Genomic DNA, 26950 nt, shown 5'->3' on the forward strand with positions numbered 1-26950 from the left:
GAACAAACATATGGATACCAAGGGAGGAAGAGGAGGTGGGATGAATTGAGATGGGCATTTACATATATATACACTACTATGTATGGAGAAGGAAATGGCAACCCATGGAGAGTCCCGTGGACAGAGGAGCCTAGTGTGCTACAATCCATGGGGTCACAAGAATTGGACACAACTGAGCAACTAAGCCTGCCTACCTACACTGCTACGTATAAAACAGATAACTAATGAGTGTAGCACAGGGAACTCTACTCTGTGGTGACCTAAACGGGAGGGAAATCCAAAACAGAGGGGATACATGTAAATGTATGGCTGAGTCACTTTGCTCTACAGCAAAAACCAACACAATATTGTAAAGCAACTATACTCCAATAAGATTTTTTTTAAAAAAAGAAAGAAATCACAATGGCTTTAAAGAAATTACAGGCCTCTTCTCTGACAGCCTGCCCAGCATGCTCAGGGTAGAGTTCGCAGGACAGAAAGGCGTGCTGAGGTCTCGGATTTCATTTCTGTCAGAACACTGCATCATGAGGAGAATGGCGACCACTTACTTGGTGCTGGGTCTTATTCTCCATGTGCCCCAGCTTCACGTTCATCTTATCCTGAACCGACACCAGCTCTGCTTTGATCTCCTCCACAGTTGCTTCCAGCTGATTCTCCAGCTTACTGATCAGGGGTTCACACCGACAGCCATTTATTGGTGCCTAAGAGGAAAGCCAGAAAGGAATCAGTTCAACTCATTTATTCCTTGGTACCCATCCTGTGTTGGCCAGTACACCTGGGGGACACATGTGATGGAGGAGACTCACCCTGTGGTAGCTCTGGACTATCTAACAAGCCAAGCCTATAGGGCTGGTAAATGCTAAGAAGATTCAGAGAGGATAACATTCAGTCTCAGTCCTCAGTTGGCTTTTTGTGTGTGTGTGCACTCCATGCAGCTTGCAAGATCTTAGTTCCCAGATAAGGGATCAAACCCAGGCCCCTGGCAGTGAAAGCAACAAGTCCTACCCACCAGACTGCCAAGGAACTCCTTCAAGCTGCTTTTATCCTTTCTCTGGTCTCAAGATTATCTGGTCACCTAAGGATGGTGCTGGAGAAAACTCTTGAGAGTCCCTTGGATTGTAAGGAGATCTAACCAGTCAATCCTAAAGGAAATGAACACTGAATACTCATTGGAAGGACCAACACTGAAGCTGAACCTCCAATACTTTGGCCACCTGATGCAAAGAACTGACTCATTAGAAAAGATCCTGATGCTGGGAAAGATTGAAGGCAACGGAGAAGAGTGTAACAGAGGATGAGATGGTTGGATGGCATCACCGATTCAATGGACATGAACTTGGGCAAGCTCCCAGAGTCAGTCAGGGACAGGGAGGCCTGGTGTGCTGCAGTCATCAGGTCACAGAGTCAGACATGACTTAGCAACTGAACAAGGTGAGTGCAGAAAGCCTTGTAACATCCCTTGGCTCACCAGGCCTAAGCAGCAGGAGGGTACTGTACTATTTAGGTGGGGAGGGCCAGCTGGCTTATTATCAAAGCTCCTGCCTTCTGCAGTCACTGCCTACAGTGGATATTAGCCTCCAGCAACAGGGTTACACAGACTCTTTGCTTACAGCCCTTGGTCCTGTCCTGACAGGGCCCAGCAGGTACCTGCATCACTTTGCCGTCCTTGCCCCGGTACAGCGTGTAGAGCTGGTATGCTCTGAACTCATGCGGAGGGGGCGGGGGCGAGCAGCGATGCCTGGGCCTCTTTTTCGGGTGATTGTGAGCGTGCACGTTCTTCTGCTGTCCGGGCTGCTGGTCTGCTGGAGGGGTGGGGTCAGAAAACGCTGACACCTGTGGGAGAGGAGGAGACCGCCGCCATGAGCACGTGACATCTGCGAGCCTGACACCCAGCTGGTAGCTCCCACCCGGCCCACCACGCTCTCTGGCAGCGTTCTACTCTAGGGACCACGTGCCGAGAGAACTGTCACACGCTAACCTTGTGTCTGTAGCTGGCCAGGGCCAATTTCTGTGCTCTAGCTCCAAAGCAGCAAGCAAGCCAAGTGAAGTGGCTTTTTAACTGCTGGGCATGATGCTATCCCAGGGGCCCTCCGCCAGCCCACCTCCCAGCCCTCTCGGTGACTCTCACGTGCCTCCTGACCTTGGGTCTTGACTTTCTCTGTCTGCTGTCCTTTGCTCTGGGCTCCGGGGAGGCAGACAGGACATCTTCTCTGGTCTCTTCTTTCCTGGGTGCAGCCTGTTCACTGCTATGGGTGTCTCCTGCCGAGACACTTCCCTACAGAGGGGGGAGAAAAGACCCAGACACCTCCTCTACTGGACCCCTCAGCCTTATTCCATCATGGCATAAACATTTCCCAGACTCCATCCACTTAAAGGACCCCTGGGAATCATTAAAAAATGACAAATTTCAGACACTGGGAGCACTGCTTGTGATTCTAACTGAACACCTGTGCTTTTCCTGGGGAGTTGAATATTTGTCTTTTTATTTATTAGGTGCCAAACTAGATATCATCTTGGGTCTCATTCTGTGTTTTAGAACTTCAGGAAGCTAGCACACATGAAACACTTCAGCATTACAGGGTTTTTTAATCTTTCACATTTCAACAAAAAGACAACCTCACTCATTCTTAGAACTTGGACCCTCACAATTCATAGAGGAGAATGAGAACCCTTTGAAATGAAGGGGGAAAAAAATCACCATTTCTGGTCCTTTTGAGAACGTTTACAAGTTAACATGTATAATTCATACACAGGAATGTAATGAAAGTTACAATGCCTTAACCCTGGAAATTGATAAGATTCTCAAATGGACAGAAAGACAAGTACTTGGTATAAAATTTTATGTCCCCCAAATTGTCTCTAAATCCTAGTCGTCTTCCCTCTGGGGGAGCTGAAAGGCATGGTTTATTCCAGAGCTGCCAAGTGCAGTTGTGCAAGCTGTTCACTGCACAAAGGCACAAAGCTGAGGGCACGAGTGAGGCAGAGGGAGCTGAAGTCCAACTCCGGCTCTTTTCACCGTAAGTGCCCTGTGCTGGGCTGATCTGTCCAGGAGGCATCTTTTCCTAATCTGCACGAGGAGCCATGTGGGCTGGCACTGCCTTGGTTTATTCCCTAAGAGGAAACAGAGACAGCAAGCTATGCCAGTGGTCCTCCAATTTTAGTCCAGATTGAAATCACCTGGAGAGCTTGCTCAACCACAGATTGCTGGGCCCCACCTCAGAGTTTCTGATCCAGTGGGTCTGGGGTGAGGCCCCCAAATTTGCATGTCTAACAAGGTTCCAGGTGACAAGCGGATCACATTTTGCAAACCACTGCTCTCCACGATGGAGGGTGTGCTGTCAGAAGCCGTGCTGTCCGCGTGGCAGTGACGAGGCCACAGATACTCAGGGCTCACAAATACACGGGGTGTTGGAAAAGACCAGTGGCATGCGAGCCCGCAGCCTGAAATCTTGGGAGAGTGGAAGACAAGAGGCCGGAAGAAAAGACAAGCTCTGAAGGACCCAGCAGGAAGGAGAGACCGAGGCGGGCCCAGAGGAGGCAGGGAGACAGTTTCCCACACGCAGGCGGGCGGGAGGGCCGCCCCCCACCTTGCTTTGTGCCACCTCATCTCTCGGCACAGACTGAGCTCTCCTCTCTTCCTTGAGCCTCTCTCTCTTTTTCCTCAGGCTTCGCCCACGACTGAAGCGCAAGACCTGAAGGAGGCAAGAGGCATCGTTACAAACTACTGGTGTGTGCGGACCTGACAAGAGCCTCCAGCCGAGCCGGGGAGACCACATCAAACAAGTGCCTCTGGACCACCTGCTATGTCCCTTACACCCTGTGCTGGGTACTTAGGGCCCCAGAGATGCAAGTACATCATCCTGACCTTGAGGAGCTCACGGTCTACAATAACACTAACAGGCACGTGGTGCTAGGCCAGGGCCGCCATGCAGGTGTGAGCAGGCTGTGCGCTGCTCAGCTCCAGGGAGCACCACTCACATAGTCCAGGACAGGAACGGCGTCCCCTGGAGCTGTGCGACGCGGCAGCCCTATGCCAGCCACAGTCTGTCTTGGGATACAGGGCCTGATCTAGCCCATCAAACTTCCTTCTTGGCCGAATTGTATCCAAGTCATATTCAAATAGGACTTTCATTCAAATATAACTGAGATGCACCTGTGAGCCATGGTACCAGCCACGGGGCTGAGTCTCTTCCCCCAGAAGAAGCCTTTGGTCAGCCTCTTCGAGTGCAGAGACATGGATGGGACACAAGCAAGTACACGTGGGGCCCTGCAGACTGAAGCCGAGCAGCAAGCTGGAGACCTTCCAGCAAGCTATTTGACCTTTCTGTGCTCTGGATTCTGTAACATGAGAACAGGGAGCTGCTGGTATTAACCAAGGCAACGTAGGTAGCAGGCAGACCTGGTCCCTCGGCCACTGTCAGGCGTCTCCCACCTGCCGGGGGCGGGGGCTCAGAGTCGCTTAGTCGGCAGAAAGGCTTCTAAGCGAACACAGAACACAGATCTTTGAGCTGCTGGAAACCTTCAGTCTCTGGCTGAGCCCCACGCCCTTCTCCTCCAGACTCCCTAACTCCTAGCTCCAGGGTTCACTCCCTTTAAAAAACCAGAGGAGGTCCAGAAGTCGGAAGCACTTTTGTGGTCACACTCTTTCTGCAATAAAACAGTATTTTATTGTCTTATAGATAGACAAGTGTTCTCTGAAATTCAGCCTAGTGATTTTCATCTCAAGGTCAGACTTTCTTCTTGTGTTCATTAAATTCAAGCGACACATTATAGGACCGAAAAAAAAAACAACAACAAAACACCCTCAACAGGTAGTGGGTACCACCTAAATGGAAAATACATGCCTGCAGCTGAACAGAATTTTTAAATTATATTCTCATCCCCTGAAAGCCAGCAGGTCTAAAAGTGTCCAAGGACCCCTGTGTCCATGAGGTTAAGATTACTTACATAATATTACAACAACATTGGCCTTTTTCATGCTCATTCTCTCATGAGTATACTGTGGTATTTGCCAGAAGCTACGTAAGTGATGTTACAATAGACGGCATGCAGAAATAAAAGATGGCAGAATTCTGATCTAAGTAAGACAATAAGAAGATATGCAAAAAATGTTCAGCAATTCTACACTCCTCAATTTTTGTTTTGAAAAGTATTCTTTTGCAAAATGCTATTTGTTATTACAAAATGGATTTACTTTCAAATGATAAAGTATTTACTATTTCTCAACGTTATTTTCAATTGGTAACTACTGATAGATATAAACTCACATACATAAAGTTCATTATGGGTCTCCATAACATTGAAGAAAAGTTAAAGGGTCTTTAGACAGAAAAGGTCTGAGAACCAGTGTCCTAAGCTAAATTTAGACTCAGTAGGAAGTCGAGTCAGATGAAAAGAAGCAACTAGTGCCCGCTGCTCATCTGCTTTATGGACACTTAGAACAGGACAAAGCTCCAGAATCAGCCTAGAAGTCACTTTCCAAAGCATCAACCAAAAATGAGAAGTAACATTCAGTTCACCATACACAAAATAATCAGAAAATTCCCTCCACTGACCACATTATTAGCCAGTGACAACTCTGCATGGCTCACAGCCTTTCTCAGAGAACTATACCATCCACTCAGATCATCAGTCTTCTCCACCTCACAGAAATCAGGGAATATTAATCTTAAAGTCTCTGAAGGAAATACCCTCTTAGTACTGCTGTGAACCATCAAAATCCATGATCAACTAAGGTACTGGGACAAGAGAATTTTTCATTTCAGTTAAGACAAACACTGAGGCCATTTCTGTAACTACAGATCAACAAAATAGTTATGCGTACAATTTTATGCATATTCCAAAGCTTTTACTGTGCATTGAAAAATAAGGGTTTGTACATACAATTATGTAAAAAAAAAAAAGAAAAGAAAAAAACTTTAAAAAAATATTCTATTTGCTATTCAGTTTGGGTGTGGAAAATCTTGCTTAAGCCTTTATTTTTTTTTAATTAATTAATTTTACTTTACAATATTGTATTGGTTTTGCCATACATTGACTTGAATCAGCCATGGGTGTATGTGTGTTCCCCATCCTGAAACCCCCTCCCTTAAGCTTTTTTTAAACAATATTTCTTTATTTGGCTGCACTGGGTCTTAGTTGTGACATGTGGGATCTAGTTTCCTGACCAGGGATCAAACCTGGGCCCCCTGCAATGAGAGCACGGGGTCTGAGCCGCTGGATCACCAGGGACGTCCCAAGCCATTTTTTTAAATGGTAAAGGCTAAAGGAGAACCCACACAGGAAAATAGTTCACAAGTGAGCTTTATCCCTGGGAATCCAGATCCCTGGGCTCTAGAAGATAAATGACAGGCAGGTTAAAGGCACATCAGTCCTTGTGTGCCAGGGGGATCCTCCACCCCATAAGACTTGATGGTCTTCACATGGCTGAGTACAGGGCTGCTGTCCATTAAACTGCCAGACTCTGAAATGCCAGGCAAGTATGATGGATTCTGACACTTATACAGCAGCCTGTCCTTTTTGATCCAGGAGAGGCTAGCATTTTTCTATCAGGATTCTGGAGGTGATTATGCTGAGAATTTGTTTGCAAACAGCTAGACAAAGGTGGAGCCTTTTTCTGAAGGAGCATCCGACTCACACCTTTCAGGGGCTCTGTGGATCTTCAGAGCCCACTGAAAAGGACTTACTCCACGGGCAAGAGGGTGATCGATTCTGTAAGAGATAAAACCTTAACTACTTCCAGAAACTGCTAGTTATATCAGGCATGTTTTCAACACATAGATGGAATCAACGCCACCCAGAACCCGAGGTTGGCTGGGCCTGGGCAACACCTGGGGTCCAGGCTGTCCCTTTGGCTCCCCAAGATTTTGCCTTCTTGCAGCATTAGCCAGAATAAGGTGGAAAACCAATCACTGTTCGCTGTAAAGGAACAGAGTAGCTCCAACTGGGAAGTAACCAAAATGTCTAACATTAAGGAAATAGTTTAATACTGGTCAGCAACCAGAAAAGAATATTATGCTTCCACTATGATAAATACTTGTGAAGACTGCAGAACAGTTTCCTATCATAGATAGGATAAAGGGGAGAATACAAGCGAGGATATACATAGTAGGCACAGCTATATAAAAATTATGTATCTGTGGAAGGTAATATAAACGAAGCTATTTCAGGGTGCTGGAATCATAAATAGCTTATAAATTATCATGACTAAATTTCTGACTTAGATCATTTCAACTTCAAATATCAGTCATCTATTAAAATTGAATGATGGCCAATATACCATCATGCAATATTTAATTAAAAGGACTACAACTGTACTGTACTCAACTGCCTCTAGTAGACATATACGGCTGCCCAGACAGATGCCCATTCCCACCTTTCTCTGAGAAATACCTCTTGTAACCACGTGGTCAAACAGATGCCACCATCTCCCTCAAGCACCTCTGTCCCACTTGTTTTGGGCATCTGCCCCAAGCTCCCAATCACCACCGACCTTCTCCTATGATGTTTTATGGTTTTCATTTTTTGGCTGCACTGCACACCCTATGGGACCTTCGTTTCCCCACCAAGGATCAAACCCACGTGCCCTGCACGGGAAGCAGAGTCTTAACCGCTGGAATGCCAGGGAAGTCTCTCCTACATTTTAAACCGGTACTTTTCCCTGGCTGGGAAATTATGATCCAGGGAACTGGTTGTGACAATGATCCAGCCACAGAGAGGAGATGATGCTGTGTATGAGAACAGCCTGCTGGGCCTGAAGTCTCTGGTTCCAGTTTCCTAGAGGCTCCCGTGGATTCCTACCTGTCCCACTACCTGCTCAGGAGACCCATCAGTCCCTTACATAAGGCGGTTTGATCTGGCTTCAGTAGATCGCAACCCAAGGAATCCCAACAACTCTGCAGCCCCCACATAATCAATACAAGGGAAAATGCAGCAGATCCTACCTGGGGCGCTTTAGTGAGGAGGAGAGCAACTTCCGGATTATTGTGGTAGCGGGCAGTCTCCAGCGGAGTCCGGCCTGCCTAAGGAAGGCACAGCGAGAACCAGTGAGTACGGGACTCCAGCCGGGGGCACGCACAGGCCAGCCAGGACAGTCACTTCCGGTAACATCTATTTGCCAGTTTACTTAGACACCCCTGATCCTTTTCATGTCAGGACGTGCTCACTGAATTGTCTGAAGATGGGCCCTCAGGGTTTGTAACTCACAGGGCTGTTGAGAGCAGGGGTCCCCTCGAGCCCACCCCCTCGGGCCCCAGGGGTCGTGGGGTCGGCACGCAGCAGCTCTTCCAGAGCGAGGCTGGGCGAGGCTGTGTGCTCTGAGTTCACAGGAGGTGAGGGGCCACAACACACCCTGACCCCGAAAGGGGTGGGTACGGCTTTAAGAACCACGGCTACAACTCCACTTACATTGTTGACGATGGTCCCATCTGCTCCAGCTTCCAGCAAGATTTTAACCACCTTCTTGTGATTTAGGGCAGCGGCAATATGAAGTGCCGTGTCTCCAGCCTGGAATCCATCAGAAGAAAGCCTGCTAAACCCCATGGGATTGTGGCCCACAGCCTCCAGCTTTTTATTCCATGACTTGGTGGTGGCTTTTCAAAGTTAAACTAAAATTTGCCTTAGACTGACAAGTGGCCCTTAGCTAAAGTGTTATGTGGTTCTTTTTATTATTTATTTTAAATATTTCTTTTAACTCATATTTTATTTTTAAAATTATTTTATTGAAGTATAACTGATTTATAATGTATTAATTTCTACTATATAGCAATGTAGTCAGTTATATACATTTTTCTGTCCTTTTCTATTATGGTTTATCACAGGATATTGAATATAGTTCCCTGTGCTATTGAGTAGGATCTTGTTGTTTAAATGTGGTTCTTTTTTAAAAGAGATCTCGGGAACTGAATGAACTACACACAAATACCACATTCCTTTCTGAGTGGGAAGCCAGAAATCACAGGACAGGATTAAGTGCAGGGGCACAAAGCAATGCTGGGCCTGGGATGTTGGGAACGGTAGGCCCTGACCTTACAGAGGCAGGATCTCAGCCATGTTATTTAAATATTTCTTTTAACTCATACTTTAAAAAATTTTTACTTTAAAAGGTAGCTCTGGACCCTGTCTGTCTGCCCTGGCAGGGGATGGGCAGAGAACCCCTTGGTTTCTGAGCTAGAATGAGCAGGAGCTTCTAAGGTAGCTACTTCTACAGGCCCCAGAGTAATAGCCCACCCCTGCAGCCACCCTTAGGGATGTGAAAGGGCCACTGGGATCATCCTGCAGGCCAGGGAGTTTTCTGTTCGGGTGGAGTCACTGAAGATAGCATTCATTTAACACCAGCTGTTTTCAACTCCTTACCAAATTTAGCCAATAATTTATTTTTTGCAAAAAACATTTCAGACAATCAAAGGAGGATATGAACAGATGCAGCTTGGTGGGCTAATTCCGAATGCAAACGCTGGTTTTAATTCCCAAACCAGATGACATAAATAAGTTAGATGCATATAGAAGTGAAATCACTCATTCATTCATTCCTGGCCGGTGATCAAGTATGAAAATCCAGCCGTCCTCAGGCCTCCTTCCCTGGTGAGTAGACAGGGAAAGTGTTCATTTCATTCCTGAGTCACCTAGTTGTATGTTAGGGAAAATTCTGGAGCTGTGGTTTCCAGTCTCCGGTGCTCACTGAAATCAGCTGGGAAGCTTTATAAACTACTGACGCCGGAGTCCCACCCAGACACTGACTTAATTTGTCTGGAGCATGGGTAGGGCATGATGATTTTTCAAAGGCCCCAGGTGATTGAAATGTGCCTCCCAAGTTGAGAAGCACCGGTTGGTGAGGGCTGTGTTGGGGGTGACCTGACAAACTAGAGTCCACGGGGAGACTATAGAATGACCTTTAGCTATTAGGTCAGTGGTTCTCAATCCTGTCTGCACACTCAGGCATGGGATTTCCCAGGCAAGAGTACTGGAGTGGGTTGCCATTTCCTTCTCCAGGGGAACTTCCCAACCCAGGGATTGAACCCTGGTCTCCTATATTGCAAGAAGTCTCCTACACTGCAGGCAGATTCTTTACTGACAATCACCAGGGAAGCCCACACTTAGACCAGGAACTTTAAAAAAAAATACTGTTTCCTGGACCTCAGCCCCAGATGTTCTGGTCATTTACATTGGGGTGGGATTCAGGAATGATATATTTAAATTCCCTTTTGATCCCAATATGCAGCCAGGATCAGTAATCACCATTATAGGGTATTTTAAATCTGAATCATGATCTAATTTTTTAAATTTCACATTTATGCACCCAAACTCAGAAAAGCCAAACAATGCGTCAGTTAGGTATAGGTTTCAAAAAATAACAAGACAACTTTTGAAAATCCAAATGACTATTGAAAAATCACATTTCCACAGGACACTGTAATAACCACAGATTTATTTCAAAACCCTACTACACGGTGTAGATACTGACCATGCACAAAACTTTACAGAAACAAGAGACTCCATCAGCTCAGCTGACGTGAAGGTGGCGGTGCAAGGAACAGAACTCAGGAATCATGACACCGAAAGCCCTTGCTTATTTACCAAGACACGCTTCCTTGTGGGTTTCATTTTTTAAAATCACACTAACAATAAAACCCACCCCCAGGATTTCCAAAAATGTTCACTACGCAAATGTGGTGATATGTACTGGAATGACAGAGCACGCTTTCTCCAGAACTCCAGATAAACCAGGGCCACAGGAAATCTGTGGTTCCTTTGAAGGCCAGAACTGGCCGAGTCCCACGGTGGGAGCAGACACCACCTCCCAGCAACCTCGGTCCCCGCTGGCGCTAGCGCACCTGCCTGTGAACCATGGGGAGGACACATGCACTGACCTGGTTCTTTTCATGGACAGAACAGAAAGCACTGAGGAGGAGCTTAATGATGGACAAGTGATTATAGCGCGCGGCAACGTGCAAACAGGTGTCGCCTGCCTGCGGACAGAAATCAAACTCTAAGCATGGTCTGAGCGGTTATAGAACAAAACAGAAAATTAAAAGAAAACTACCATTTAAAAGCTAGCAGACTAGCATAGATTCCTCACAGGGCAATGGCCCGAATGACAAGCATCTCCTTTACCATAGGTGCTCACTCCACGGCTTGCAGCCCTTTCCTGTCTGCAGCTCTCTTTCCCACCATGCAGACTCTGTCTCCGGTTTCAGGTCCTGGACGCCTGCTGCCCAAGAGACCTTCGCCAAAACTAAGAGAGGCTCTGCTTAGCAGGCACTTACTAAGACTCCACTGACCCCTGCCTCTCCTATAACCCAAAGGCTCTGGATTACACTGCCTAAGATAGATAGCATCACTTTGGAAATGAGACTTTCCCCATCACAGATCCATCGTGGCTGAATGGATTAATAAAGTGGGATGAGTTGTTGGATTTTAAGATTATGTACTCTAAAAAATTCAAGTGCATCCCATTCTAGCAGTACGCCAGGATCCCATGGGGAGCAATGAAGTCTAGGGAGCTGATGAGGAAGCAATCACTGGGCATAAAAAAGGAAATTCAAAAAACTCAGGAGCAGGGTCTTCCTTGGTGGTCCCAGGCCAAACTGTTCCCAGAGAGAAAACAAGAGAACTGGAGACAATGTCGTGACATTTTGCAGAGCTCCCCTGACTTCTCATTTGAGCTCTAGTTCTGCCTGTCTAGAGTGGAGAAGGCAATGGCAACGCACTCCGGTGCTGTTGCCTGGAAAAGCCCATGGACGGGGGAGCCTGGTAGGCTGTAGTCCATGGGGTCGCAAAGAGTCAGACACGACTGAAGGACAGAACAGGACTTCACTTCACTTCACTTCTGTCTAGAGATGGTGACACTCAGCACAACCTTCTCCTCTGGACTAAGAAGGAACCAAGCTCAAAGCTGAAGTTCAGAGCATTCTCAGGACCACTTTAGATAAGCCTGCCCCGAGTCAGGGAATTCCAGCTAAAAGTCCTTTTTTTTTTTTTTTGGCCACTGTGCACAGCCTGTACGACTTGGTTCCCCAACCAGGGATCAAATCCATGCCCCTTGCAGTGGAAGCACAGAGTCCTAACCACTGGGCCACCAGGGAAGTGGCCGGGCCAAAGTCATTTTTGAGAGAAGCCTCAGATTCTCTTGCCACGTGGCATGGGCTTCATGAAGGAAATGCAGTGTCCGTGGAGGGAAGGGGGATGCCTGTAGGACCTTTCCGGTCAAGAACCTGCAAGAACTACTGATCATCAGCTCATCCCAAGGATGCCTCAGGGACAGATTTGTAGATGCTAGGCATGGAGAATCAGACAGCCTCACCAGGACAGCATCAGCCAGTATTTACTAAGAGTGCAACACTGTGTGGGCGGAGGCTTCCTGAAAACAATTACTCATTCTTAGACCCGCTTGCTAGACACCTGCTGTACAAAATGATAAGACTGAGAGGCTGAGGAGCAAGGGGCAAGCATGAGAGAAAAATCAGTGTTTCCAAGTGTTGATTCCTCTACCCATTCCCCTAATGCAGTGGTCCCCAACCTCTGGGCCACGGACTGGTACCTCTTGTCAGATCAGCAGTGGCATTAAAGTACACCATAAATGTAATGCACTTGAATCATCCCAAAACCATCCCCTAACCCTGCCCCCATCCGTGAAAAAATTGTCTTCCATGAAACCCATCGCTTGAGCCGAAAAGATTGGGGACTGCTGCAAAAGGATCCTTTAGGAATTAGCAACAAATGAATACTTTCTTGATAGTCCCCAAACCCCTTTTATTAACAAATTTTCCATTTTCTACACGTGAATACTCTAGTATGCTTTCATACTAGAGGCAACGGAAGAGAGTGCAAGAGATGCCATTTTTGTTCACCCACGTTATTTTTGAGGTCGGCGCGGGAGCCGCCCAGCAGAAGGACGCGGGTGCTCTGGGCATGGCTGTTCTGGCAGGCCAGGTGCAGAGCCGTGTTCCCTGCCTGGGAGAGAGGCAAACAGAGGGGGGCACATGTTAGCAACACCTCCTGCAGACTGGGCACGCTTGCAGGGGGCCAAAACTTAGAGGAGAGTCACTGTTTATGCTCTCTGCTTTTTGCTCGGTGGACCCAGCTGGGGTGCTTCAGAGGCAAGAGCATGTAATTGGGAATCCATACCAGCAGAAGAGTCACATGGGTCATAAAACCTTGGTTCCGAGCCCTAACTCTGCCACTTACTGCTTGCAAGCTACTGGGGAATGCTCTTAATAAGCGCCACCATGAATTCCTCACCTGTAAAGTGGAGCATGACCCCTATGTGCTGAGACAATGAGGGTTGATTCAGAGTGCTGAGGAGACCATCTTCTTCATGGCAGAGTGCTGGGCACATGCACAAGGCTGTTCCTCTTAGTTATAAGAGGAACACGAAACAGCTGTGGACAGCCTACCAATGGAGGTAAAACAGGCTGACTCCAGCAGGCTATAGTAACAGATTTAATTTGCAAGCCTCTCCCAAATCTTGGGTTTTTCTTGAAACATCAAAATTTAAACTATGGGCAAGGTCCCCACACGACATGCAATACAACTGCATCTATCACTTCCCATCCAGATAGAGACCCTCTTGCTTTTGGGAGTCTACCTTCAAGGTCAACTGGCAACCAAAGGTCAGGATCACATACACAGCAATCTTGCAGAAAGACTTCACTGACAAGAAGAGAACTCTCTGAAACTAGGGGAATAAGACCTGCAAGGCTGCTGATAACCCCTAGGAAAGTGACAAGAAAAGCAGGCAACATGATTCGGTGCAAGGATTGGGAGATTAAACACATAAGCTCCGTGTTTGTTCTGCTGAGCGTTAAAGCTGGGTCAGGCCTGCAGTTGTGGGCTCAGAGCTGTCAGCCTGTTTATGACTTTTCCCTGGCCCAGTTCACTCCTCTTTGGATCATATGGCACTGTCTGCCCAGACTCAAGGATGGTTTATATTCCTTACCTTTGAAAAGAAGAATGGGTTTTTAAAAACAGAGGAAAGCTGTGTGCTGCAGGGCCACTTACCATCCTTCTCATGACCTTAGCTCTAATCAACCTAGGCAGGGTCTTTCTTTCCTCACTGCTACCTCCAGGAACTTAGTGAGTTCTGAGCCTGAGAGTTGAGTGAGTTTGTTGGTTATCAAGCCTCGGGTGCAGGCTGGACTCAACTGGGGGACCCTTTCAGCAGACCAGTGCATGGATGCAACTCGATGTCCCCGCCCCAGGGAGTGGGGCCAGGCTGTTCATGTGTAGGTGCTAAAAGGTCTGCATTCTGGGATGCATCCCTTCCCTAACTCTAGGCAAAACCAGGCCTGGGTCACCCCAGGCCTGGTCATCATGTGGGTTTGGTTTTCTCCCCTCTTCTCTCCCCTGCTTTTTTAAAAAAATCTTTCCCAGGAGATTTTAAAGTGCAGCCAGATAGAGAAGCACTGCTAGCTTAGTCCTCCAAAACAAAGGGTCTGCCCACATTTGAAACGCTCCATTCCCTGGTAGGGCTCAGGGCTCAGCTTAGTGTAATTCTCAGTACACACAGAGAAGGTTTTCCCAAAGCTGTTGGCTTCCTGGAGGTCACTTAAATATATGTTGAAAAAAATATATGTTAAATATAAGTTGAAGAGAAATCTGATAGCTGTGCAAATAAAACAAAATTTACTTTGTCAGTAAGAAAATATCGATCATGCTGAAAAGCATTTGGAGGAAGAAAATGAAAAAACATGGGTTAGAATACAGATTATGGTATATCCACACAAGGACTGCACTAATCATACATGTAATAACATGGAAGGCTCTCCAAACCAACGTGTGAAATGAAAGGAGACACAAACGGCTGCAATGTCAAACCTGAAATTTAAAAAACTGACCTGCTGTATACATAGCAGGCATTTTTCCCACCCTGAGTAATGAGTACTGATTTCTAGACAGGGGCTGCTGTACTTGGCCGAGTAAGGACCTTTCTTATGCGATGGAATATTATCCAACCTTTGAAAAGAAAGAAATCCTGTCACTTGCAACAATATGGATGAACCTAGAGGGTGATACACCAAATGAAATAAGTTAGACAGAAAGACAAATACTCTATCATCTCACTTCTATGTGGAGTCTGAAAAAAAGATGGACTTATAGAAACAGAGAGTATAAAAGTAGCTGCCAGAAGCTGGAGTTGGGGGTGGAGGGGGATAAAGAGAGGTTGGTAAAAGGGTATAAACTTCCAGCTATAAGATGTAACATGGGGACTACAGCTGATAACCTGTGGATCTATATCTGATAACAGTGTCTGTCTGTAGTCTACAGACACAGCTGATAACACTGTCTTGTATAATTGAAATTTGCAAATGTTCTCTCACACAGACACAAAAAGGTAAATAAATAGGGGTGATCAACATGTTCATTAACCCTTGGGAGCTATCAAATCATGATATTGTAGACTTTAAATATCTTATAATTTTATTTGTGGGGAAAAAGGAAAAAGAGAAGGAACTTCTAGAGGCTTCCTGGAGTTTGAGGCTGGTGAGCATGTAAGTCCCTCTCCTTGGATGACACCTCACCTGTGCTGCTCTATCTAGAGAGAGAGCTTGTGGCTCCCTACACAATTTGGGGGTGGGCCCTTCAGGGGACAGGTGGCAGTGTGGTGAAGTGGATCCAGCTGGGATAATTCACAGCCCTAATTGTCACAAATGAATCACATGTCTTATAAGACTCAGGTGAGGCCTCCCCATCCGTTAACTGGGAACCACCTACTTTGAGTTGGTATAAACTTACCAACTCCTGTTCTAGGCCATGTCCCACCTGGAAGAAATGGAGAACCACCAGTCCTCTAGGCAGTGAGCCAGGCTTTTATTAGAGATGCCATAATGCAGGGCCAGCTGCTTCCCTGAAGCCCTCGGCCCATGAGGGAACCACGGGAAAACATCTTACCAGTCAGCACAGCACAGAGCTGTGTGCAGTCCCAGGAGCTGGAGAAACCCGGCCAACAAACGGGCAGGTCCCCACCCTGAGGGTCAATAGGCAAAAAAGAAACCGGATAGCCCTAAGGGAGTGGGTGAGGGAAGAGATGGTGGGCCCACCCTGCAAGCCCGGGAGGCACACGCCAAAGTCACCCAGAGAGACAACAGAGGCTGAGGCCGCTCTGGGGAGGCCCAAGACAGCAACAGGTGAGGAGCTTTCTGGAAAGTTCCTGAGGAGAGGAGGAGCAGGATGCGAAGGGACAAGACAGATCAGTCAGTCTGTTAGGCTTTTGGGCTGATCCAGGGACATGGAAGGGAAAGACAGGGAAGTGGAGGGTGACAGAGAACAGCAAGGGAGAGGAGACGCTGTGGTCCTTTTCTGCCCCCGCAGGCTGGGGCTGGCTCCCGTGACCACAGTCTCAGGGACCTATGGGAAGGCAGGCAGAGCTGCAGCCTATGGGAGCACTCCAGCTCCAAGCCTTCAATCGCACCAGGTTCCAAGGCCCCGAGCCCTAGCTCTGCTCGGCAAGAGGAGGCTCCCTGAAAGAAGGCGGGCTGGGCTGTCCTCATTGTGACTAAGGGGGTCTCACACCTGCCGGACCTCACCTTGTTCTTGGCAAGCACGTTGGCTCCAGCTTTAACGAGCAGCTTGGCCGACTGGCTGAAACCGTGCCAGGATGCTTCATGTAGGGCCGTGTTCCCATCCTGGGGAGCACAAAGGAGAGAAAGCCCTGTCACCCAAGCCTGATCCGTCTGCTCACCGTCAGCACAGCGCAGGTTATTTTAAGGCCCACCCAGGGGTCTCTCTTGGCTGGGGTTTCTCACCTAAACCACAGAACCCAAGGAGTGATCTGAGTGGCCAGTTTCTTCATTCTCCCAGAAATGGTACCTAACAAGTACCACTCCAGACGCACTCGAGCGTTATGATGCACAGTGGATGACTTACGGCATTAGGGCTTAAGTCTCTCTGGGAACTGGGGTGGCGAGGACGACTCCCACACACCGCTCTTGCAGAACAGAAAGCTGCATTGGGAGGCGTGGTGTCCCTCCCCCACCCACCTACACCGCCCCAGAGGCTGCCCCGCTCCACTCCTGGCCCCAGAGAGAACCCTGCAAAGATCAGGCAGATGGAGAGTCCAGCTTCAGAAGCTCCAGGGGCCTATGGGCAGACAAGTGGATTCTACAGCTCTTTTTTCTTTCTCCAAATCTGATCTCAAAGTTTAATCCAGAAGCCTCAGGGCCCCAAACAAATGAGCAGGCACTGAGAACAGTGATTTGTAAATACAGTTTAAAAAAAAAAAAGGCAGTGATCTGTAAATACGGTAAACAGGTATCCTCCATAGGTGACTTTTAAATAAAAATCAACTAATTCCACAGATCTTGTGTTTGCTTAACTTACTATTAAAAAAAGAAACATCAAGTGCAATGAATTGAGTGGAGTGGGACCTGGAGGTAGGGTGAGGGAAAGGGAAGCACAGAGAAGAGATAGCAATGCCTCCCAGCTGTTTCAGGCCATTCTTTTTTTTTTTTTTTAAGAATCACAGTCTGGGGGCTTCCACTCAGACTCTTTGGATGCGGAGTCCCCCATCCAGGTTTTTCTTCTTCACCGTTTATATTTCTGTGGTTGTTCACTGCTGCCACAGAAAAGAGGGAAGGGCTTTTGTAAATGTTGTTTGCTGGGAGATCAGATACTCTTTCAGAGGAACTCCAGGCTGATTTCCTCATGTTGAATCATAAGCGATAAGACTCAGGAATGACAATGTCTCAAGCAATAGGAAATCCCCAGAGCGCGTTTTCAGGCTGATGCGTGCCCCCCTTCCCTACTCACCTTGTCCTGTCGGTCCAGAGCACAGCCCTCCTGGATGAGCGCCGCAATGACCTCGGTGTTCCCCACCACCGTGGCCCGGTGCAAGGCGGTCTGGTCCCCCTGCAGGCGGTGGGAAGGCAAGGACGATGGTCAGCACTCTCCAGCCCCCCACCACTTGCTCCCCTGCTTCACGGTTCAGTCACCGAGGGCCAGCTGGGCTCAGTGATCTAGTCAACAGACAGTGCATGCCGGGAAGAAGGACTATGTTCACAAACTCAGTGGTAACCCTGAGCCAAGCGTAGAGCAACCCTGGGCCACAGAGCTGACCTCCGGATGAGGGTCAGGCTCTTACCCGCCACCCCAGGGGATGGCAACGGGACTGTCACAACTGTGACAAGTGGGTCTGAAAGCCAGACTGTGGGCTGCGCAAGGTAACCAGCAGTGCCTGGAATCTTTACTCCCTCTGAGTCCTCTCATTCCCCAGCATCAGAGGACTCGCTAGCCTACTCTGTTACTCAGCAGCACTCAGGACCCGAGCGCGGGTGGACTCCTTGACTGACTGGCCCTGGCCTAGAACAATGCAGAGGGATACGCCAGGACATCTGAGGAAGGACTCAGGGAGTCAGGCTGTCACCGCACATCTCTAAGGCTCTTCCAACATCCCATGACAGCAGCTTCTCTGTTAGGGCTGCATCTGACCGCTTTCTCTGTGATCAGATTCCTGGGATGGCCGGCCTTCTCTTTCTCAGTCAGGGTGCCAAGGGAAGCTGACTCCCTCTAATTGCAGTTGAGAAGACTAATATCCTAGAGGTAAGACAGTTAACTCCGTAGCTAGAAATAGTCCTGGAGTCTCCGAGAACACACGTTATCTCTGACAGGCACTCAGGAAATCAAGTCCAGCCTGGGGTGTAAGCTTGAACGGGGAGATGGGTGAATGGTGTGCAAAGTTCCTGGTGGGACAGAAGGGGAGCAGGTCAAGGGGGTCAGGAGATGTGTGCTGTGGAAGCCTTGGGGGACACCTGTCACCCCACTAGACTTCAAGTTCTTCCTCTGTGAAAGGAGGCAAGGTCCCTCCCTTCCCTTCTTGGGGTCTATGATCTGGGTGGCAAGAGTTTTGCATGAACAATTTTCTGGTGGAACCTAGGAGGGGCAGAAGACATGCCCCAGGGTACTCTTACTTCTTAGCCCAAGAGAGGAAAGACCAACTAGAACACGGAGAACACGCAGGTTTTTTAAAGAGGGCTGCACTGCTACCTATAAATAGCCTTCATCAAATACTGATTCTACTTATATCCCTGGGATCTGTAACAAATGACAATGCACTTTAAAAGCACTTAATCTGAAAAAAAAGTTCTGGAGAGAGACCATGGTGATGTTTGCATAACAATGTGAATGTACTCAATGCCAAAGAACTGTGCCCTTAAAAATGGTTAAAATGGTAAATTTTATGTTATGTGTAGTTCATCACAATAAAAACCACTTCAGCTCAGTTCAGTCGCTCAGTCATGTCCAACTCTTTGCGACCCCATGAATCGCAGCACGCCAGGCCTCCCTGTCCATCACCAACTCCCGGAGTTCACTCACACTCATGTCCATCGAGTCAGTGATGCCATCCTGCCATCTCATCCTCTGTCATCCCCTTCTCCTCCTGCCCCCAATCCCTCCCAGCATCAGAGTCTTTTCCAATGAGTCAGCTCTTCGCATGAGGTGGCCAAAGTACTGGAGCTTCAGCTTTAGCATCATTCCTTCCAAAGAAATCCCAGGGTTGATCTCCTTCAGAATGGCCTGGTTGGATCTCCTTGCAGTCCAAGGGACTCTCAACAGTCTTCTCCAACACCACAGTTCAAAAGCATCAATTCTTCGGCGCTCAGCCTTCTTCACAAGCCAACCCTCACATCCATACTCCTACTTAAAAACCAAATTCACATTCTTAAAACTTAAAAAAAAAAAACTCCCTTTAAAAATTCATGAGGGGAAATAATATTTATTTTCCTCTTTAAACTTTTTAATTCTTTCCAATTTTTTACATATATAATTTCTAGCATCAAAAAACAGCTATTTATTAAATGCCTAAGCTGTACTGATATACCAGAAACGGGATGGGACTGTCCATGTCTCAGAGGCTTTTCTTTCTCTTCATTCTGTAGAATCTAAGAGATTTCTTCCTGGTTGGGTCAGGAGGGTAGAGGTAATCATTACCATGATTCCATCCACTGTCTGTGCCTTCCGTCATCAACCCTCCCCTCAGCATCCTATGCTATGATTCCCGTTACAAAGTAGGTTTAGCCTTGCTTTTCTTCTCACTCACCTTTCCAAGACCACTTACTCAAAGAGGACCCTTTCTATGTGCCATGTCATCAAAAGAATACGGCCACTGGATCGGTGGTTATAGGAGGTGGGCAAAGCCATTACACATCCTCTTCAAACAACTTAGAAGTGTTTCCAGATGAGGTGTACTTAAGGCCCAAACAAATAATCATGAAAAACTGCCCAGTCTCAATTTTTTTTAAGAAATTACTTAATCTGGGGGGCAGTGCTGAGTCTTTGCTGCTGCGAGGGCTCTCCTCTAGTTGTGGCGTGCAGGCGTCAGCAGCTGCAACGCCCAGGCTGCAGGGCACAGGCTAATAGTAGCGGCACCCAGGCTTATTTGCTCCATGGCTTGTGGGATCTTCCTGGACCAGGGATCGAATCTGTGTCTCCCGTACTGGCAGGTGGATTCTTTACCACTGAGCCACCGGGAAAGCCCCAGTCTCAGTTTTTGAAAACTTCTGTAAGAAACTTCAAGACTGCATGTTTCCCTATCAGCGTCATGATGGGTTTTCCCAAAATGGACCTCAAATGTAATTTATTGTTACTGACCTGATGAGAAAGGAGGTGCCCTGTTCTCAGCCACAAGAGTGAGGCTGCAGCCCCCTTCTTCGGAGTAAGCACCGACTTGGTCAGATTTCTAGTTGTTGGAGGCCTTTAACCATTTCTACACACTGCGGGCACACGAACCTGCCCTCCTGGGCCCAATTAGAACACCCCTTTTACGTAACCAAAGGTAACCATTTTGCTGTGCCTAAAGTGTGGGTCCTGTCGGCGGCCTGGCTTCAGAGCAAATGTTTTACTGTGCTTCATGGGCTGCCACTAAATCGTGAGCTGAGGCAAATTTGGAGCCAGAACACCACCGTGATTTATTACTTGCTTTTAGCATGAATCTCCTGAACTTGCTTCTGTGGGGATAACTTTCCTTTGTGAAACTCTAACTCAACGTAGGAAGTTTAATCTCAATTCTAGTTCAGCCCTTAAAAGTAGATTTCCGATGGATGAACAGGACTCGGGAGACCTGGCGGCCCGGCCGAGGCTGTGGTGGGAGCCCCGTGGTCCTCGTGCACCTGGCACAGGTGTCTCCGGCGGGTCCCTTCTCCCGGGCCTGCCCATCTCCAGGACACGGCCACCCCTCGGTCTTCATGCTTCTCGTTCAGAGACACACCCAGAGCCAGGGTCCTTGCCTCATCAGTCGGATATACAGGACAGTGAAGGCCAGAGCCAGCCACTCCCCACCCTGCATGGCCCTCAAGAGGGACCGTGAGCTCGGCTCACATGAGGTGGGGTGGTTCTGGGTTTCTGTGGCACATAAAAACCAGCCACCCTGAGACACGAATCCGTAAGTCAAGGGCCACGTCAGGGAAGACCTGCTCTTCCCCAGAACACGACATAAATGAACAGCTATGACCCTTCTTCCTCCTATACAACTAACACTTCCTTTGGAAATAAAAGTATTATTTCAAAAGTATACTTTCTACACAACCGAAAGAGACAGACCTAGAGAATGAACTTGTCGTTGCCCGCGGGGGAAGGATGGGAGGAAGGGATAGTTAGGGAGTTGAGATGGACATGTACACACTGCTATATTTTAAATGGATAACCAACAAGGACCTACTGTATAGCACAGGGAACTCAGCTCAATGTCATGTGGCCACCTGGATGGGAGGGGAGTTTGGGGGAGAATGGATACATGTATATGTGTGGCTGAGTCCCTTCACTCTTCACCTGAAACTATCACAACATTGTTAATTGGCTAAACACCAGTACAAAATAAAAAGCTAAAAAATATATTAAAAGGAAGGAAGTATACTTTTCAAATACTGAAACAAAATGTGCCTCTATACATACTTATTAACAGAGCTAAGCAGCAACTTAGATATAATCTTTATTTCTCTGATTTAAAGATCAACCATGAAATTCTGAAATTTTGGAGGAGAAAAAAAAAAGCTGGGAGAAGTTTGACACCTTCAACAGCATTTACTCATTATCTATTCAGTGAATATTTACTGACTCTCTACTACACTCTTGGAGAAGGCAATGGCACCCCACTCCAGTACTCTTGCCTGTAAAGTCCCATGGACGGAGGAGCCTGGTAGGCTGCAGTCCATGGGGTCGCTAAGAGTCGGACACGACTGAGCAACTTCACTGTCACTTTTCACTTTCATGCACTGGAGAAGGAAATGGCAACCCACTCCAGTGTTCTTGCCTGGAGAATCCCAGAGACAGGGGAGCCTGGTTGGGTGCCGTCTATGGGGTCGCACAGAGTCAAACACAACTGAAGTGACTTAGCAGCAGCAGCAGCTACTACACTCCAAGCACTGTGGCACCTAATTCTCTCATTTTATTGATTAAAAAGTCAAGGTCCCGTGCAGTTCAGTGCCTAGCTTAGAATAACCAGCTTATTCAGGGTAGCACAGTTGGGACAGGGGCCTCCTAAGTGGCACTAGTGGTAAAGAACCCATCTGCCAAGGCAGGAGATATAAGAAATGCAGGTTCGATCCCTGGGTTGGGAAGGACCCCTGAAGAAGGGAATGGCAACCCACTCCAGTATTCTTGCTTGGAGAATCCCATGGACAGAGGAGCCTACAGTCCATAGGGTCGCAAAGGGTTGGACATGACTTAACACAAATGTACCCACAGTTGGGGCAGAATTCAAATTGTCAAGGCTTTTTGCACTTGCCCCATGCTGTTTATAACCTGTGAAGTCAATTAACCTTAAACAGGTCTTTAAAACAATTAGGTGCTTCTGGAGGATGGGGCTGCCTGTTTATGGCACCATCAAGCTAAGTACTTTAGCCCAATGCCTTGGCAAGTATAGCACCTGAGAAATATTTGTTGAATGATTAACTACAAAGCAGCAGAAGAAAAACGCTGAAGCTGGAACTTGAAGACCCAGCAAACTTGTAGTCTGGCACTTTGATTTGGAACATGCACATCATGTTCCAGAGTAACTGCAAAGGGACTTGTCTGCAAAGTGCATGAACTGCCAGCTCTCTGTTTTTCTAGGACATCAGTGTTTCTTACGTAGAGATTTTTAAAGGTTTGCAACCACTGAGGTCTAAAACTTGGTTCTGAAATATGTGTTTTCTCCTACATGGTGAAAAAGAGTGAGCACAGTGTGGGCAGATTCCAAAGCCAAGCTCATAGAAGAAACCCCCGTCATGCAAGGGTGGCCCCTGCCCCTCTTCAGGAGGAATCCCTCCCAGGTGGCACAGGCAGCCATACTGCAAGGAAGCTCAAGACAGGGGAGGTGCACGAAACAATTGCTGACCTCTTTTTCTCTCTCTGATCTTCTGGGGTTCTTCCTAGCCTGTCTTCTCTGGTTTTTCTTATTTTTCTCTTCCTTTGTGCCTTTTCCCGTGGCCACGGGGTCCTGGACTATTTCTGAGGTGGGGGCTGTGTGATTGCTCATCGACCAATCAGAGATGGCGTTAGTGCTCCAATGAGTGTTGACAGGGTTGGCAGGAAGCAAGAGGGAATTTGCTCCTGGAGTTCCATATTCTAAAGAACTGGTTTCCACAGGTTCAAATTCATAATAATCCCACTCCAGGGCACTGGAGGTCATTCTTCAACTAATTCTCAGTCTTTACCATGATACAAAGCACAGTATCTGTAGAACATGAAGTTAGGAGTAAATTCTTCAAAATATTAACATTCTCTATTGTTACCCATCACCAAGACAGGTAACTTCTGAAATTTTTTTTCCAATACTTAATCTCCCAGCTTCTTTATTTTATTTTTTATTTTTTGCTCGTGCCTCACGGCTTGCAGGATCTTAGTTCCCTGATCAGAGACTGAACCTGGTCCATGGCATGAAAGCACTGAGTCCTAACCACTGGACCACCAGGGGATTCCCATTCCCAGCTTCTTTAAAGACCATCCATAAGGAGTTTTCGCCCTCGAATTCCTGCATTTCAAGGCTGATCAGCAAGCAGAGTAAATATATAGAAGACACACATGAACCATATTCTGACAAACGCATTACTTCAGAACTAGTGAGAGTCAAGACGCCTCCACTTCCAGCTGTTTTTACACTGTTTCGTTGTTGTGTGTGCACTTTTGTTTTAAACTGAAACAATATATGCAAGGGAAAGATGCAAAATACTTTAATAATTTCAATAAATAAAGAGTACCCCTCTAACGGTAGAGCTGGCTTTCCTTCTGCTGACATGTACCCCTTTGGCTACCCTGTTGGAACTCCTGACTAGTTTACTTCTATCTTGTCTGATATAAACAGCAGTAGTTCTGGAAAGTCTGCTTGGCTCTTGCTATAGGAGAACACGTGATACCTGGAGCTCAGGACCTGAGGCAGGAGTGCTGGGTCGCGGTGGGTTAGCAGCCTGGTATTACTGCAGCCTTGCCACCAAGGCAGCAAGGGCTTTAATTATGCAGAGAAGAGCAGATGCTGCCCAACATATTTGCACCAACAATTCAATGCCCTGCCTTTCCTGTGGTCAGAATCTCTTCCCTCTACCTGTATTTTTGCTCCTATCATGTAAGGATAAGATATAATCAGGTATGTTATGATGGCACAGTGCTGGGAAAGAAAACAGTGTATTGTGACCTGGGGTAGAAATCAACAGCTTAAAGCTAGCTCAGCATCTTTTGAAAATAACATCCTTGATGACTCAACAGGTTCCAAATATAACCAGAAATCTCTGAATGACACTGACACACTAAGTTATTGCTTTGTGAATGCTGTCCTTCTCAACTTGTGTGTTTGCCAAGTTTTCAGACATTACACAGGGACGCAAGACTAGAAGCACTTTGGTGACCCACACTGTGGCCCAACAGAGGGTCTGAACTTTGATAACATTCGGTAAGCACAGTGATTACAGGTGAATCTGAAAGGGGTTTGTGAGTACAAAGTGTCCAAGAGTCTATGTTCCTCACAAAAGTTCTTACTTCTTCGAGTTCTACTGTACAAATCACAGAAACTTTTCAAAAAGAGTTTCCAATCAGATTATCATTAGGACATTTTCCTAATAGCCCACTGGAGAGCAATTTACATAATCTTTCCCACATCCCCTTCTTAGAGAATCTAGCCTGCCCAGAAACCCAACAGGGCTACCCCTGCACTACATGACTCCATGCCAGCCACTGCTGATTTACTCAGGAATGGATCTCTGAACCCAAACAGCCAAGCAGAATCTCCTTCTAGATAATCGGACTGAAGAAACTCAGAGAATGACTCTCAGTCATGGCAGAGCACCAGAGTAAATCTTTCTGGAGGCATTGTTTTTCTCAGATTACACAAGATCAATGTTCTGTTTTTTTTTCTTTAAATAGGTCCTTTTAAACTAAATGTAAACTAACAGAAATCAAGGCAAGAAAAGACAAAAATTGAAGTTTTTAAGCTTCATCTTTTTCTCTAGTGGTAAGTTTGATCAATGACACATTTCCAGCAAGACTTGCCCAGATCTGGGTGCGTGCGTGCGTGTGTGTGTAGTGTGCTCCTTCATACTGAGGCAAGGAAACAGGCAAAACACCCTGCAAGGCCCTACACTTGAATAATAATAGATAGGAAATAATAATACTCGATAGCAACTATGATGGGAAAACCAAACCACACTTGCTACTGAGAATGGGTCCCAGAGCAGGGCTTCAAGAGGAAGTTCTTCCCACCAAGGTGGAGCTAAAAACTGCTGGAGAGCAACAACTACTGTCCCTCCCCCACCTCACAGCTAGTTACACATTGTGGTATTCTATGCAGACAAGCCCAGTTGACAGCCACCCCTCAACAGAATGATAGCTTCTACTCACATCATCCTGGACATCGAGGTCACAGCCAGCCTTCAGCAAGATCTGGACCACAGAAAGATGGCCCTTATTGGCAGCAAGATGCAGGGGCGTCCGGCCATGCTGTTAACGCAGAGCAAACATTGATTTCAGAACAAGGTATCACAAGAGCAAGGTTTGCACAGCAGTGTTCCTCCCCCGCCTTCAGTTTGGCAAGCGATGCTTAGATTCACTCAGAATTCAAGTCTGTCTCAAGTAACCTTGGCTATTGGCATTATGAGCTATGAACAAAATATGTTCAAAATGTGAAGATTTCCTTTAGTGCATAATTTCTACTCCTATTCATCCAACAGACAAGCAGAAAGGTGAGGGTTTTCACATCTTCTCTGATTTCCCCACTGGTGTGACAGGGTTGGTGACGTGGCCACAGCGTATCTGATGGGGTAAGAGATGAAAGAGCAGCAAAGTGTCAAGCTACTTAGCCCCAGAGATGTCTGGCTAGTAATTCCTCAAAACCGAAACAGCTGGTCAAACCATTAGATTCTCTCCTTTGTAAAACAAATTTTAAAAATTTTAAATTACAAAGTACTTCAACCATTCAAAAATATGAATAATATTTGAAAATGCACTTACCCACCATTAACTTTAAGAGAAAAGTAAAGAAACCAGACCCGGGTTCGATCCCTGGGTTGGGAAGATCCCTTGGAAAAGGAAATGGCAACCCACTTCCGTGTTCTTGCCTGGGAAATGTTACAGACAGAGGAGCCTGGGGGGCTGCAGTCCACGGGGTGGCAAAGAGTCGGATGCAACTGAGCGGCTAACACCTTCACTTTCATCAAGCACTTTAATTTTATTTTAAAAAATATTGTCACATTATTCACTCATTCTGTCACTGGTGAGTTCCAGGCTGTTCCCAGTGGGTGACAGAACACACGTGTGTGTACACCTCCTGTGCACCTGAGTGGGGGGGCTTCTCAGCCCTGCTGGTGGGTCGTACAGATGACTGTCCCCTGTCAGTCCCCTGAGCTATGACACTGAGGCTCACACCCAGAACAGCACTCTTCAGAGTAAGTGAATTCCTAACTGGAAAACTGACCTTGCCAAGCTCCGAATTCTCCAACTTCTAGAGGAGACATTATGCTCCCTTAGCTTTCTCCCTCAGGTTCACTGTGAAGAA

The 26950-nt window shown here is 47.1% G+C and overlaps 1 protein-coding gene across 8 annotated transcripts in view; it reads right to left on the minus strand.

Moving 5' to 3' along the window:
- ANKRD6 (ankyrin repeat domain 6) overlaps positions 1-26950 on the minus strand; it is a 185998-nt gene that overhangs the window by 12222 nt on the left and 146826 nt on the right. Inside the window, exons 1-12 of one of the 8 annotated variants that reach the window (XM_069598274.1) lie at positions 25798-25865; positions 23306-23644; positions 17746-17844; positions 16524-16622; positions 12853-12951; positions 10869-10967; positions 8407-8505; positions 7944-8021; positions 3588-3692; positions 2141-2275; positions 1648-1833; positions 549-701 (exon numbers count right to left, since the gene is read on the minus strand). In XM_069598274.1, the coding sequence (XP_069454375.1) occupies positions 549-701; positions 1648-1833; positions 2141-2275; positions 3588-3692; positions 7944-8021; positions 8407-8505; positions 10869-10967; positions 12853-12951; positions 16524-16622; positions 17746-17844; positions 23306-23599 (1446 nt within the window). In that variant the 5' untranslated portion in view covers positions 23600-23644; positions 25798-25865. Of the gene's footprint in view, positions 1-548; positions 702-1647; positions 1834-2140; positions 2276-3587; positions 3693-7943; positions 8022-8406; positions 8506-10868; positions 10968-12852; positions 12952-16523; positions 16623-17745; positions 17845-23305; positions 23645-25797; positions 25897-26950 lie in introns of those variants that run through there. The other 7 variants (XM_069598275.1, XM_069598276.1, XM_069598277.1 and 4 more) reach the window with 7 other exon arrangements.

Source organism: Ovis canadensis, chromosome 8 (genome assembly GCF_042477335.2).
Source record: "Ovis canadensis isolate MfBH-ARS-UI-01 breed Bighorn chromosome 8, ARS-UI_OviCan_v2, whole genome shotgun sequence".
Lineage (NCBI taxonomy): Eukaryota > Metazoa > Chordata > Mammalia > Artiodactyla > Bovidae > Ovis > Ovis canadensis.